Source organism: Anser brachyrhynchus (assembly GCF_964034855.1).
Source record: "Anser brachyrhynchus genome assembly, chromosome: 3".
In the NCBI taxonomy this organism is placed as follows: Eukaryota; Metazoa; Chordata; class Aves; order Anseriformes; family Anatidae; genus Anser; species Anser brachyrhynchus.
This window is the reverse complement of record NC_137696.1, coordinates 38,971,782-38,985,098: the sequence shown is the minus strand read 5'-3', so window position 1 is coordinate 38,985,098 and position 13,317 is coordinate 38,971,782. Positions and strand designations below refer to the sequence as shown.

Below are 13,317 nucleotides of genomic sequence, written 5' to 3'. Positions count from 1 at the left end.
ATTAACTCCCAGCTTCAGGCCTAGCAGTCCGCCAGCTTGGTGTTTCGGAAGCTCCTTACAGTTTTGGGACTTGGACAAAGAAAGGGGAAAAAAGCAGCTAGACCTGCTCCTGCCAAACAGACCTGGAGCTTTAAAAGTGCCTTAACCGGAGCTGTTTTCTCCTGTTAGAGACTGCAGGGTACGTAATGGGTGAACTCAGCTCCTCTGGCCATTTTAGTGACAAAAAGAGGAACTGGTGGTAAAAATTTCGGCTGGCAACGGTTTTGTTATGAAATGCTGTGATGGGAACTGCTCTAGAAGCATGGGGACTTCCTGGTGCTGAACTGCAAAGCGTTCTTTGCCTGTCTCTGAGTCCATGTGGATGCTGTGTAACTTGCCTGAAATTTCCCAAATATATCTTTACTGAAAATCATGGTTTTTATTTGGAGAAAAACTGCGAAAAGGACGCTGTCCCCAGTGACATGTTTCCAGGAGAATTGCAGGGACGTAACTTTTCACAGCTTACCTGAGTTAGCAGGAAGGATCGTAGACTGCCTTGTGAAATCTTTCATAATTATTTCTGAGGTATAATGGCACGAAATTCGGTGAGCACTTGCGTTCTGTGTAGTAAATAGGACAGCAGTAGCATTAGACTGAGGTCTGAAACAACATGAAGAGCGTGGGCACAGAGCTCAGCAGTGACTCGGTCAGAGCAGAAGAGGACCATGCCTGCAAGCCTACCGGTTGAGAGGTGTGAACTGCCTTGTCGCAGTGGGGTTTTGTTTGTCATCCGGAAGCTTTTAAGTGTTAACTTCTGTCATGAATTGCTTGATCAGACACCTCTAGTTAATATTCCTGTGACAGCCTCCCATGTTTTGGCCCAGGTCACACATCTTCCTACACCCCTTTAACAAGAAGTATTAAAACCAGCTCTCATACAATGAAACCGATACTGAAACAATTCTGTCCTACTTGTAGCTAAAGGAAAAGATAAACTGTAAGTCACGTGTCTGTCTTGTTCTTGATTAACGAAATCCAATTTTGGCAAATGCTGGAGTTGCAAATAAAGTGCAGGCACTTGGCAATGCTGAGCTGGGTGTTTCTGCCTCCTTTAGCATTCCTGCTGCTAGAGATCAATTTTAGTGTTTTTTTCCTGTTTCAGCTCTAAATGTGTTTTTGGTTTGTTCATTCATTTTGGACTGCTATTCCCAGTGATGTGGCAGATAGAGGTGTAAGTAAGTGGTGGAATTTAAAAGTGAAAATGTTGCTCATGTAGGAAAGAAGGAGGTTTAAGCATGTCCACTTCATTCGTCTAAAACGGTAACTTCAACTTGTTTCTGTCCAGTAGATTCCTTTCCACCCTTTCCCCAGGTTTAAGAATGTTTTTGTTTGGGGAAAGAAGGGGCCCACGGGGCGTCTCCAAGGTGGCAGCAGAGTGCTTTGCTGAGGTGACATTTGGAGAAAATCGGGCTGGTGCTGGACCTGGAAGGTACGGAGCTCTGCTGAAGTCTGCACTGAAGGTGCAGGAGGAATAAGAGAGCATCTGTAGCTGCTAAATTCGGTGGTGATGAGCAGTCAGGGCCTGGTTAGTCCTGCCACATCCATCTTCTCGTTACTGAGTTCCCGAATGTTCATAAGTGCTAGGTCTTTGTTTCCTTCTGAGCCACTGATGTAGAGCACTTCAGAGACAAATTTGTTTGTTTTTTTTAAACCAGACGATTTCAGCGGTTTGTCTTTTGTCCTCTTTTGTGTGAAATGTTACTCTTTGCATCTAATCCATAATTGTGATTTTATATAGTATTAGTTCAAAAGAGTTTTCTGCAGATAAAACAAGTTTTTGTGAAAAGTAAGACTTGTTTACTATTTGTATTGTAGAACTTCTGCACCCTGTAAATGTTGTGATACACTTGCCTTGGCGAACTTGCGTTACTTAGGTAGCCTGTGAGATACTGTACTTCCAAACTGGATTGTTCAGGTGTTTTTTTTTGTTTTTTTTTTTAATGTGAAACAGAGGCAATAGGAAAGGCACCTGCCCAGTAAAAAAAAAATCATTACAAGTGATAACACATATATTTCTTAATCCTAGGTACGTGTGATAAATGTGTGAAAAGTAGCTGAGCAGCGTTGTGGCAAGAAGCGTATTTGTCTCTAAAGGACAGCATAGTTTTACTGTCTGTTAACCTGGCTTGTGGAAGGAGAGTTTCACACAGCCTATTACCATGAGTGATAATATCTCCTAAACTTAAAGCTTTACATCTACGCTTGACGATACAAAGGGGAAAATAAAGTTTTGTTTTTAATTCTTATAGTAAATTTTAAGGACTTCTGCAGTTGTACCATTCTCTTCCCTTGAGTTTTTGGATTCTCTTGCCTTTAAATAGCTTGAGATATTCAAATCTAATGATGCAAAGTTAAAAGGACAGGCAAAGCTTTTGAACTCTGAACCTTTATGTGTTTGATTCCCATGGCTGCAGTATTTTGAAGGGGGTGCTGGGATCTTGTTTGGGTGTTTTAGTTTAGATTGGAAGTGGAAAAAATGTTATCGGTGCACATAAAGTGTGTTTTGCTGAGCTGACAGGAGTTGTATTTCTCCAGAAATATTACTTGGAGTTCCCAGTCGAAAGGCCTTGCTGCATCCATAGGTAGAAGTGATGGATGTTCCTGTAGGTGGTTGGCCTTGGATCTTGGCATTATGAAATCAGTGCTATGATGCATGCATGCTCTCACTTTATAGCTGTAGATTAAGTCCTACTTGGCTGTAACTTAGACATTATTTGTGTTTTGCTTATTTATTTATTTATTTATTTTTGCGTGCTGTGCATTGGGAGCGTCCTGTCAAGAGAATTACTAACTGTTGTATGTTTTAGTGCCATTCCTGGCTAGCAGTCTTAAAGATGGCTTGACTTTTTTTTTTTTTTTGCAATATTAGAGAAGTCAAAAGGTGTTACTTTCAACAGTAACCTGCATCTCTTCATGTTGGTGGCCACGTGTGTTCATGTGACAGCCACTTTCTTTTGAGCTGTAGCCTCACTGGGGCTAACTCTCTATAAGCAGAGAAATTGAGAGAAGCTTTTTAGTTCTACTCCTTGAAAAGCAAGGCCAAATTTGGTTTGGTTCATCATAATGCCTGCAAACAAGGGGGCACAATAGAAGTTGCTTAGATCTTTATGTATCCTACAGACAAGCTGGTTTTCTGTAATAGATTTTTTTCTCAGGTCAGATTTTTGAGCACAGGAAATTGCAGGTCTCTGTTCTGTACTGTGTGACACAAGGAAGGTGGAGGGGAATGTTCCCTTTCTCAAATTCTTCATTTCTGCAATCTGTTGTTTGTTTGCTTTGGTTTCAGCTCTTCAGGTCACTGGCTCTAATGCTGCTGTAGGTGACATACCGTAACTTAACGTGCTGTTGGGATCTCACTTCCAGTGTGCTAGCAGCCAGGTTTCCTTAAAGGAACTGACAAAAAGCTTAACATATTCTTTGTGATTTGTGGTGGTTTTAATCCTAGACAGCTAAGCCAGAGGTGTTGGGAGGAACTGTGATCTGCTTGTGCTAAGGCTGAAAAGCAGAGTTGTACAACAGTTTAGAGGCTACTCACGTTGTAAGCCAGATGACTGCAGAATGTGTTTCCCTGACTTTTGGAACAATGCTAAACACCGATGGCATCGTTTCCTTGAAGTTTCTTAGGCTTAGATTAACGTAGCTTGTTTGGGGTTTACGTGCTTCAAATAAAATGCAGCTGCCAACCGTAAATAACGTTCTAGAGATAGTTTAGCCAAAGTCTTTCTGGCATGTAAATAACCAAAGTATTCGGAAGCCCTTTGAGAATCACAGCTGTTGGGACTTGGGCTGTAGTTAGAAAGTTTTGCTTTGTTTCATAACAGTAAAAATAGCGTGTTGATTAGGTGTGTTGTCTGCCTCATAAGTAATCTTCATTGTCTTGTAAAATTGGGACTGCTTACACAGAGGGTATTTGTTAGCCAGTTGGTGGTTCAGACAGGAGATTTCTTTATCTTCTCTGCAAAAATGGTTTAAGAATAAAACAAATCTAGCCTTAAAAGCCATATGGGACCAGGGCTCCTACAGGCTGCTTAACTCATGCTCGTAGAGCACGACCATACTCCTGTGGTTGACAGGAAATCAGAAGTGGTTGTGCTGTTGGCACTGCCTGAAAAAGTGAGCTGCTTTTCTCATCTTCTCTGAAAAGAAGAGGAGAGAAGTGATGGGTTAAAGAAAGTGTCCTGTTGTGATCTGTCGTGATCTGGCACGTGGATAACAATGAACAGACTGCAAACTCTGTGTTAATCTACGAAGGTTTCTCATTTAGGGCAGATACTTTTCATTTAATTATATAATACTTCCCAGTACATCGTTAAGACTAGTATTTGTAAAGAAGTTAAAACTTAAATTTGAGTTTTTGTAGAAACCATTATTTTTCTGTAGAAGGACTTCCTTGCCTGCAGCTCTGTTGTCTGTAGAAATTCTTGGGCGAGGAATGCCAGCCTATTGCCAAAAGGACCCTCTTTTAAAGGTGAGGTAGGACCAACTGCTTCTCAGCTATCGAGTGATTCTGTGGCTCTTCAAGTGTTTCTGACTTCTATAGCAATGCTTACAACTGAGTATACTTCACGCAGACAAAGGCCTGTATTTTGTGTCCTATATTTTGAGTATGCATGAGTCATTGTTTCAGAAAATTTGGTGACGGGGGCAGCTGACATTTATTCTTGCACTGTTTTGGAGAGAGGATGCCACAAATGCAGTGTGGTCAGATTTATGTTTCCTCCATTTGAGAAGGTTTAATTTCTGTTTATCTGTATCAGAGCGTGAAGATGAAAGAATTTCGGGTTGTAGTTGTCTTTATCTGGATGCTGCCTACCAAAATTATGTTTTTTTCATTATTTGTAATAAAAACAGCATCTAGTGCCTGAAGAAAGAGAACAGGGACAGGACTTGCCTAACGCAAAATTTAAGGAAACTCCTGTTCCTGTGCAACACGAAGAGCTCTTATGTTGCCCATCCAGAGGTTTCAGATTTGCCCTTTGCATGGTGTGTCTCTGTGCTTTTAACATGCCTACAGCCTGCTTATGTAGCAGTAGCTTACATTTTCAATGAATTTACGCACTTTGCTTTCTACACAGGTAGCGTATTACATAGCTTTAGTTTTACAATCCAGCCAGCCTTAGACACATGATAGCATCAAGTGTTTAAACATTTGGGCTCGTGCCCATTGCCACAGCCTCTGTTTACATCTGCTGACAGCCACCCCCGGCAGACATCGCTGACCTCTCCCTGGCATCGTGCGTGCAGTGCAGAGCAGAAATAAACTACCTTAACGTCTTGAAGAACACATCTGTCTTGTGTCTCTGACGATGTACAGGTGGAGACAGGGTGAAGCTTTGATGAAAGGTGTTGTAGTAGCTAATATGCTAGTTTTGATTATCTTGGGAGGCAGAGGTTTTGCTTGAGCGTTACATTACTTTCCAGAACAGATATTATAGGTCTCTTATAAAAGCTGTTTTCTAATAAGACCTTTTTTTTTGTCTTTCGCTTTACAGCTAAACCAGGTGGACGGGTGAAATGTCAGTATATTTCTGCTGTGGATAAAGTGATCTTTGTGGACGATTATGCAGTAGGATGTAGGAAAGATCTCAATGGCATCTTATTGTTAGACACAGCTCTGCAAACACCTGTTTCAAAACAAGATGACGTGGTTCAGCTTGAATTGCCAGTTACAGAGGTAAGATACAGGAGAAAAAAAAGTATGTAAATAACTCTGTCAGAAATACTGAAACCATATGTTTGTCCCTGAGTTTCTAGTGTGCTAGTAACAGTGTGTAATGGTTAAGGTTTTTAGCTATTGGCCATCACAGAGCAATAGCTTCTTGTGGTTATTCCTATCTCAGACAAATGATGCCTTGCCTCATCAGGAGCACATTATTTCAAACAAAGGAACTTTAGTGATTGGAAATAAGGACTCGTTTCCAGAGCATTGTCAGTGCTTATGTATGGTATATGCTCTTCTAAAAGTTGGTCTGGGCTGCTAGCATCCTTGGTCTTTTTTGATTGTTTTTTATACAGGCTTTCAGGGAAAAAATGTCAATTAAAAGAGCAGTTAATATGATGTTGGTACATGTGAAAAGTTAATGTTGGAATTTAATTTCTCTAATTAGGTCAGTTGGCCTGATGTGAAAAAAACAAAACACTTTTTTTCCCTGAAAAATGGTTTTCCCTTTAATGTTTGCACCCCTACAGCTGTAGTAACATTCTTTGTGATTCTACCTGGTTTGAGACAATATAACCAACCATGTAGTATCCGTTTGATTCCCTTACAGTGATACATTTTCCCTTAGGTGTATTGCTCAGGTTTGTTGCTTGGTTTAATTTCAGCTAGTGAAGTGTTTATTAGCTGAGGTCGTATGTACATTAATATTATGTTACCTAATACAAGATAGCTAATAAGGCCTTTGGTGATGAGAAAAGTAGCGTTCACCTGTGTAATAGAGAAGGGATGTAGGTCTGTGCAACAATTCAAATTATAAGCAAGACGAATTCTTTCTTTGGGAAGAGCATAGAGCATCTGCCAATGCTAATATTAAGACTAGTACATACAGTCCAAAAAAAAAAAAAAAAGAGAAAAAGAAAACCAAGAAAAAAACCTGGACTACTGGATCCGGATTCTGAATCTTTAAAGCACTTTGTGAAAAGCACAATTTCCAATTTGGGACGGGATAAATTTTTACTGAGTGATGCACTAGCAACAAAAACTTAGCCTGTGCAATGATTTCAGACATTTTTATGCTCTTGGAGTATTGAATAATAGGTGCTTAGTAGGAGTAATAGCAATAAACTGTTACTTCACAGAGGTTTCTGCAGAGACCTTTTCAGGTTCCTCACATTTGCTGCCACTGGCATCAATTTTAGACCCTTTGTGGTTACCTACGAAATCTCGGTGTGTGTGGCTAAATAGGAAGAGGCTGACAGGTCAGCATTTCCTTTCTAAGTTTTGCTGTCATTGGTTTGTAGTCTCACCGTTTAATACCAACTATGTTTGTATCAGTTTTAGCTAAAGATTCTTTTGTTTTTAAAGAAACAATTGCAGGCCCTTATTTCAGGGTTAAGATAGTAGCATTTCTCTGTAAAGGTCCTTGCTGTAGAGAGAAATTGGAAAATATTATAGTTTGGTAGGAACAGGCTGGGAGAGGTGAGGACCAAATTGGTAAGGTGGGAGGAATTTTATTAGCAGTCTTCAGATCTTACTTTTAATTGTAAACAGGAGTTATGTGGACCTCAGAAAGTTTTAGCCGATATTAAACATCATTCAAATGCATCAGTCCAATTCTTTCATCACAGGAAGGTTAAGAACCTTTATCCAAGCAAGAGTCTTTATTTTTTGTTAGTCTAGAACTTCTCTGCAAATCTTTGCTCTTTAAGATCGGTCTGCTGGTGATGCAATGCGTTGTGTGTGCATTTCTAATAGGCGACATTGACAAGTTGTGGTATTGCCTTTATGCTGTTTTTACTTCTCCCTAGAACACTGTAAAATTATCAACTTTTACAGTTCATCTGTTGACCTTCTATCTTCTGTGAGAGATTTGTGAAGTATGAGATGTACATAATACTTTCATGGAAATCTGAGGAACGGACACAGGCTTAGCAAGGGGGCTGAGTGGCCTTATTCTGCTCTTCTCCCCTGAGCTCCACAAGCTTGTAGCCAAGCGGCCATTTGGCCATTCTGTTTGGAGCAGTTCCTGACTGTTTTTCAGATGTAGCCTACTTAGCAACGGGTACAGAATGCTCTGTGCTTGGCACAAAAGGTGTACCTTTAAATCTTACCTGTGGACATGAAACTAACGCTCGGTGGGGCAAACCAAAAACAAATGGGACATGGAAGAAAAAGAAGTTGTATAAGTGGATGTTTACAGTGTTCTTTTCTAGTTCAATTAGTTCTGAGTTGTAAAAGTTCTCTAGATTTCAAAACCAGCCAATTTCTTTCTGGCTCATTTTCCAACTTAGTTTATTATACTAGCATTGTAAGTAATTTATGATAATTTTGTTACAGTGTTGTTTTGCTCTGTATCATCTGTTACTTTTCTTTATATATAAAGATACTCAGAAAAATGTCAAAACTTGTGGACTCATTTTTTGTCCCTGAAAGTGAATGAATCATTCTGAATGAAAAGCCCTGGGTAATACGTGATTTTATTTTGCTTGGCTTTCATATGTGATGTATTAATTGTTTATGTAACTGACTTGTTTAACATTTGGTAATACAGTACCTGAGGGAACTTGCAATAATTACTGAAATTACTGCAGATATTTATCCATTGGTTGGGCTACAAACTAAAATCTGGAACTACTTGCTCAACTTTGGGTCTTCTATGGGATTATGCTGATATAACATACACCAAACTAGGTGTGCCAAAGTGCATTTCCCAGAATAACAAAACAGTTGTAGTTCTCGTCTGTAGCTATTCAACGTGGGTGCTAACTGCTCTTGCACATCTGCATTTTAGGCTCAGCAGCTGTTATCTGCTTGCATAGAAAAAGTAGATGTTTCTAGCACAGAGGGATATGACTTATTCATCACACAACTGAAGGATGGTTTAAAAAATACCTCACATGAAACAGCAGCAAATCATAAAGTTGCAAAGGTGAGAATTTGTTTTCCTACTGTCTAGCATGGATTCCCAACTCAAATTTGCTTGCATACCATTATCGAAGCATACAGAGTGCTTGAATTAGTGCAATGGATTTATTTTGGAGAGGATGAAATGTATTATGTGTTCCTTAGTTCTTCTGAGTGAAATTTTACTTATTAAGCAAGAAACTAACAGGGTACTAAGCTTAACATTTTGAAGACACTAAATTTCCTTGTATTATGTCCATGCTGCTTTTGTGTGTCTGTTCTTGTATTACTTAAAGCAATTGAAATCATGAAAGAATGCAATACGTGCATTTGTTTTTGCTTTTGACACCTTTGTGAACTATTTGTTGTGTAGATGTTAAAATCTTAAAATATATTTACCTGGGCACTTTTTTTTCCCCTTAATTTAGTGGGCAACGGTTACGTTCCACCTTCCTCATCACGTTTTGAAGTCTGTCGCCAGTGCCATTGTAAATGAACTCAAGAAGATAAATCAAAATATTGCTGCCTTACCTGTAGCATCCTCTGTGATGGATAGGTTATCTTACCTCTTACCCAGCGCACGACCAGAACTTGGTGTGGGACCTGGTCGATCTGTGGACAGGTACGTTAAGACAAAATAAATGATGAATTTGACCCCTTAGTTGGATCAGAATAAGCTCCAAAATTACCTTATTTGCTGAAAGGAAAAAAAAAAAAGAAGAAGAATTAGTCCTGCTCTGTATGTTCTTGCTCTTACACATACAGCTAATCAACTGTTTAATGCAAAACGCACTGTACCTATTACTAAACTTAGAGAAACCTTTGAGTACCAGAAGGCTTATGTTTGGATTCTGACTTGAGTGCACGTCAGATGAATTCATTTTGTTCTTAATCCCAAAATACATGTTCAGAAAGGTGACATATGCAGCCCGAAGTTAAGGTCCCCAGGTGGTACTATATATAACATGTTAATATGTTGTGTTCATCCATGTTTTATTCTTCATAATGTTTAGTTATGGTTGTTGCTGGACAGCATAGTGCACGTGACTAGTTACTGGAGTTACTGGCTGTATGTAAGCTAGTATTATAAACCTTAGGAGGCTGCAATGTTAAGATATTCAGAAACTGCATGGCTTTAAGAGCTGATGTATGCCTCTTTTGAACACAGAGTGCACACATTTGTCTACCAAAGTTAGAGCATACACACTATGCTACATCATGAAATCAATTCCTTTTCCTTCATGCAGGAAGGAGTTATGCCCTTGCTTTGTGTTTTAGAGGATAAAGTTTAGGAATTTGTTACCTTTGAGTGTAAATGCAACTTCTGAACTCTCTAGTCACCTGCTATGTGTTTGGGATCAGAGAAAATTTACCTCATAGACTGTTGCTTCATCTCTTTCTGATCCAAGTGATATTGTGTAAGTAAGTGAGTAACCTACTATTTTAACCTTCATAAGCTGAGACTAGTTAGAATACTGATAAATCTTCAAAGTCTATAAATGAATGCCTTCTTGAAAGTTTCTATGTAAATACTATTTTGCAAGTATATCATTATATGTTACAGTTCAAATAATTAAGAAAAAAAATGTGTGATTGCATCTCTTACCTCCCCCCCCAAACCTCCAGGTCTACCTTTACCTTGCCATATTGTATTGTTGGTTAGAGCTCTCTGAGGTCAGTTTGTGAAGACGGTTTAATGTCAGCTTACGACACCCCTTTAATGGGTGTTAAAAGAGTAGTTTACTTCCTTGGTGGGAAATGTTTCATATATCCATTCTCTTGCAAGGCAGCAAGAAACTCTTGGCACTGAGGGGAAGAAGCAAGAAGTGAGGCACTTTTCCATCGAACAGTGTTAGTTCTTCCAGCCATATGTACCTTTCTGTGCAGGATGGTGAATTATGGGTTGATACTGGAGAACTTCAGTCAAGGAAAACCAAAAGATGATAGCTGTTTCTTATGTGCTATTTCAGATGAGAGATATGCACTGAAATTAAACAGGGAAGGTGGGGAAAAATGGTGCTTATTTTCCTTGTAGGTGTTGCATTTACAGAGGATTTCAGATTTTGTGATTAAATAGTCTGTAATTTTCAAATATTACAATATGCAGTGAGTGACAAACATTGGGAAGTTTGTACTGCGTGTATTCAGTCAAGCTTAAAATATCCCTTTGGGGTATTTTAAAATATGTATTTTCTTACCTGTTCAGTTGATAAACCCAAATTTCTACAGTAGTCATCATTTAAAAAATGAGAAAAAAATAGAAAAAAAAACCAACACATTTTCTAGGAGTTCTGTTAGGCTAGATTCTTAATCTTCCTTAAATGCAGAGAAACTCTGGATATTTGATGCTTTGTGGCAGTTAGGCCAAGTAAGTTACACAGGAGCTTATTTTGTTTATTCCACTTTTAAGGCCTCTGGGTTGTTGTGTACTGCTTTTGGTCTTTTGCTGAGGCACTTCAGGCACCTACCTGTGTTATTTCTAACAGTTGCTAAAGCATTGAAAATGTCTCATAATTAGTTTACTTTGTTGGTTTTTGTTTAGTTATTCTGACTGGCAGTTTTGGATAATGTAGGTTTTTTTTGCCTTTCTAGGTCTTTGATGTATAGTGAAGCTAACAGAAGGGAGACTTTCACGTCATGGCCTCATGTGGGTTATAGGTGGGCACAGCCAGATCCTATGGCTCAAGCTGGGTTCTATCACCAGGTAAAAGGTTTTGTTGTTCTTAGTGTTTGTCTCCTAAGTGACGATTTGGGGAGGAGAAAAGTACTTTATTTTTTTTCCTTAATGGATTTCCAAAATAATTCAGAAAGCATAATGAAAAAAATGTCATTCAGCTCTTTTTTTCATGCTGTTCCATATTTTCATGCCTTGAGGTTGCTTCTTTCTTGTATAGATCACAGAAAACGTTGTTCTAACTTAAGCATATAAAAAGCTCATAAGTATCAGATAAATCTGAGTTAAATAACAACAATAAAGATGAACTTGGTAGTTACACAGCATCTCTTTTTCTCCTCATGAGATTGTTGAGTAAATATTCTTGCTTTTTACAATACAAGTGAAGCAGAAAAAGCAATAAGCCCGACATCAGAGATTTTTTTAACTACATTTTCCCAGGGGGACTTAAAGAAAACTATATTGTAACAAACAGCAGTCCTAGATCACATTACTAAATTACTGAGCTTACTGAATACTACAGCCTCAACATTTTACTCCACTACTCTTTCCTATTCATTTTTTTCATTTTCTGAGGTTATTTTCACGTATATAAAAAATGTGTTAAATACTTATGTATGGTATGGATTTACGTAGTGCATGTTGTTTGACATCCATATTGTCTGTCTTATTATGTCATCCGCAACATTTGATAGGTGCAAATGGATAATGTTTTTCTGAAGTGCTTTTGAAAAGAGCATGTTCAGGAGGGAAGATACAGGAAAAAAATGTTAGAATTATATCTGCATGTTCCCAAGTGTATCTCAGTGACTTGAAAAGTAGTCATGAAAATGCTAAGTTTTAAGAGAATGGAAAATTCTATTCTTTTCCTCTGTCACTTCAGCTTGTAACAACCATCTTTGCAGAGGAGTGATATCGAATGCTTTATATTTCAGCAGATTGAAGACATAATAGGAAATGTTTTTTCAACTTGTATTTTTACAAGCATGCAAATGTACAGTTAAAATTTTGAAGCTCAGCAGAATTTTTGAACGTTATGAGTTTTCTCCAAAGAAAAAAATGTCTTAATAGTGAAGCTGTTCACTTGTGTTCTCATCTATTTCTGTGTGGCTTTTAATCAATGGCTTGGACAGGTGTTGTTTCTGGATCTCTTCTGTAGAAATGTTGTGTATCAAAATTTTTTATGTGAAATATTTCCACTTTATGTAATTTTTGTCCTTTTATACATTTGATGTTGTGCTTTGCTATGCCACTAGAAGAAGGAGTGGACTTGATTACCTAGCTAGTGTTTTGTGTTATATAGCTGTATGAATTTCAAGTGTTCCTTCTTATTTTTGTAGCCTGCTTCATCAGGAGATGACAGAGCCATGTGCTTTACCTGTAGTGTGTGTTTGGTATGCTGGGAGCCTACAGATGAACCTTGGTAAGTTCAATAATATTTGAAGTAGACAGGTTTATGTTGAAGATGTTAGAAATCTGGAGGACAAAGGTCTGCATATCTTGATAGGATTTCTGAGTTTAGGAAGTTACACTGATGTGAATGGATTTCCAGAATGATTTCATGGGACTAATCACAAAATACTTTATTGTGCTACGTCAAACTTCTGTATGGTACGAAAACCCAAGAAATTGCAGTTAAATTTCTTAATTCTAGTTTGCTATTTCATTTAAATTTTTTTTGTGACAAAGATGGCAGCCAACGTTGCTTTGTATGGTTCTAAATCCAGTCTTCTGTACAACTGTGAAAAGAACACAAGTTCTTAAACTGCAGCAACCATGCAGTACGTATTTGCCTTTTACATAAAGTTGTAAGCTCCATTACTAGTTTCCTGAATCAGCTAGAATGGTGCATATTGACAGAAATACAGGACCTTATATTGATTTAAAAGGGACCTTAATGTAATTTTTGTCATGGCTATTTGGTAATTTATAATCATTATTTCAGCGCATCAGATTCCTGACTTGTTGGAAACTTTCCTTATTAACATGATGTTTCACAGTTGCCATCTCCTTTTCCTTGTTAATTTCCAGACATTTTATA

At 38.3% G+C, this 13,317-nt stretch overlaps 1 protein-coding gene across 9 annotated transcripts in view; it reads left to right on the top strand.

Annotated features, from left to right (window-relative positions):
- The window catches only part of BIRC6 (baculoviral IAP repeat containing 6), a 178,094-nt gene that overhangs the window by 9,057 nt on the left and 155,720 nt on the right, over positions 1 to 13,317 (top strand). For all 9 annotated transcript variants that reach the window (XM_080588416.1, XM_080588413.1, XM_080588411.1 and 6 more), the window contains exons 2-6: positions 5,532 to 5,713; positions 8,490 to 8,627; positions 9,031 to 9,224; positions 11,195 to 11,306; positions 12,617 to 12,699. In XM_080588416.1, coding sequence (XP_080444542.1) covers positions 5,532 to 5,713; positions 8,490 to 8,627; positions 9,031 to 9,224; positions 11,195 to 11,306; positions 12,617 to 12,699 — 709 coding nt within the window. The remainder of the gene's footprint in view (positions 1 to 5,531; positions 5,714 to 8,489; positions 8,628 to 9,030; positions 9,225 to 11,194; positions 11,307 to 12,616; positions 12,700 to 13,317) is intronic.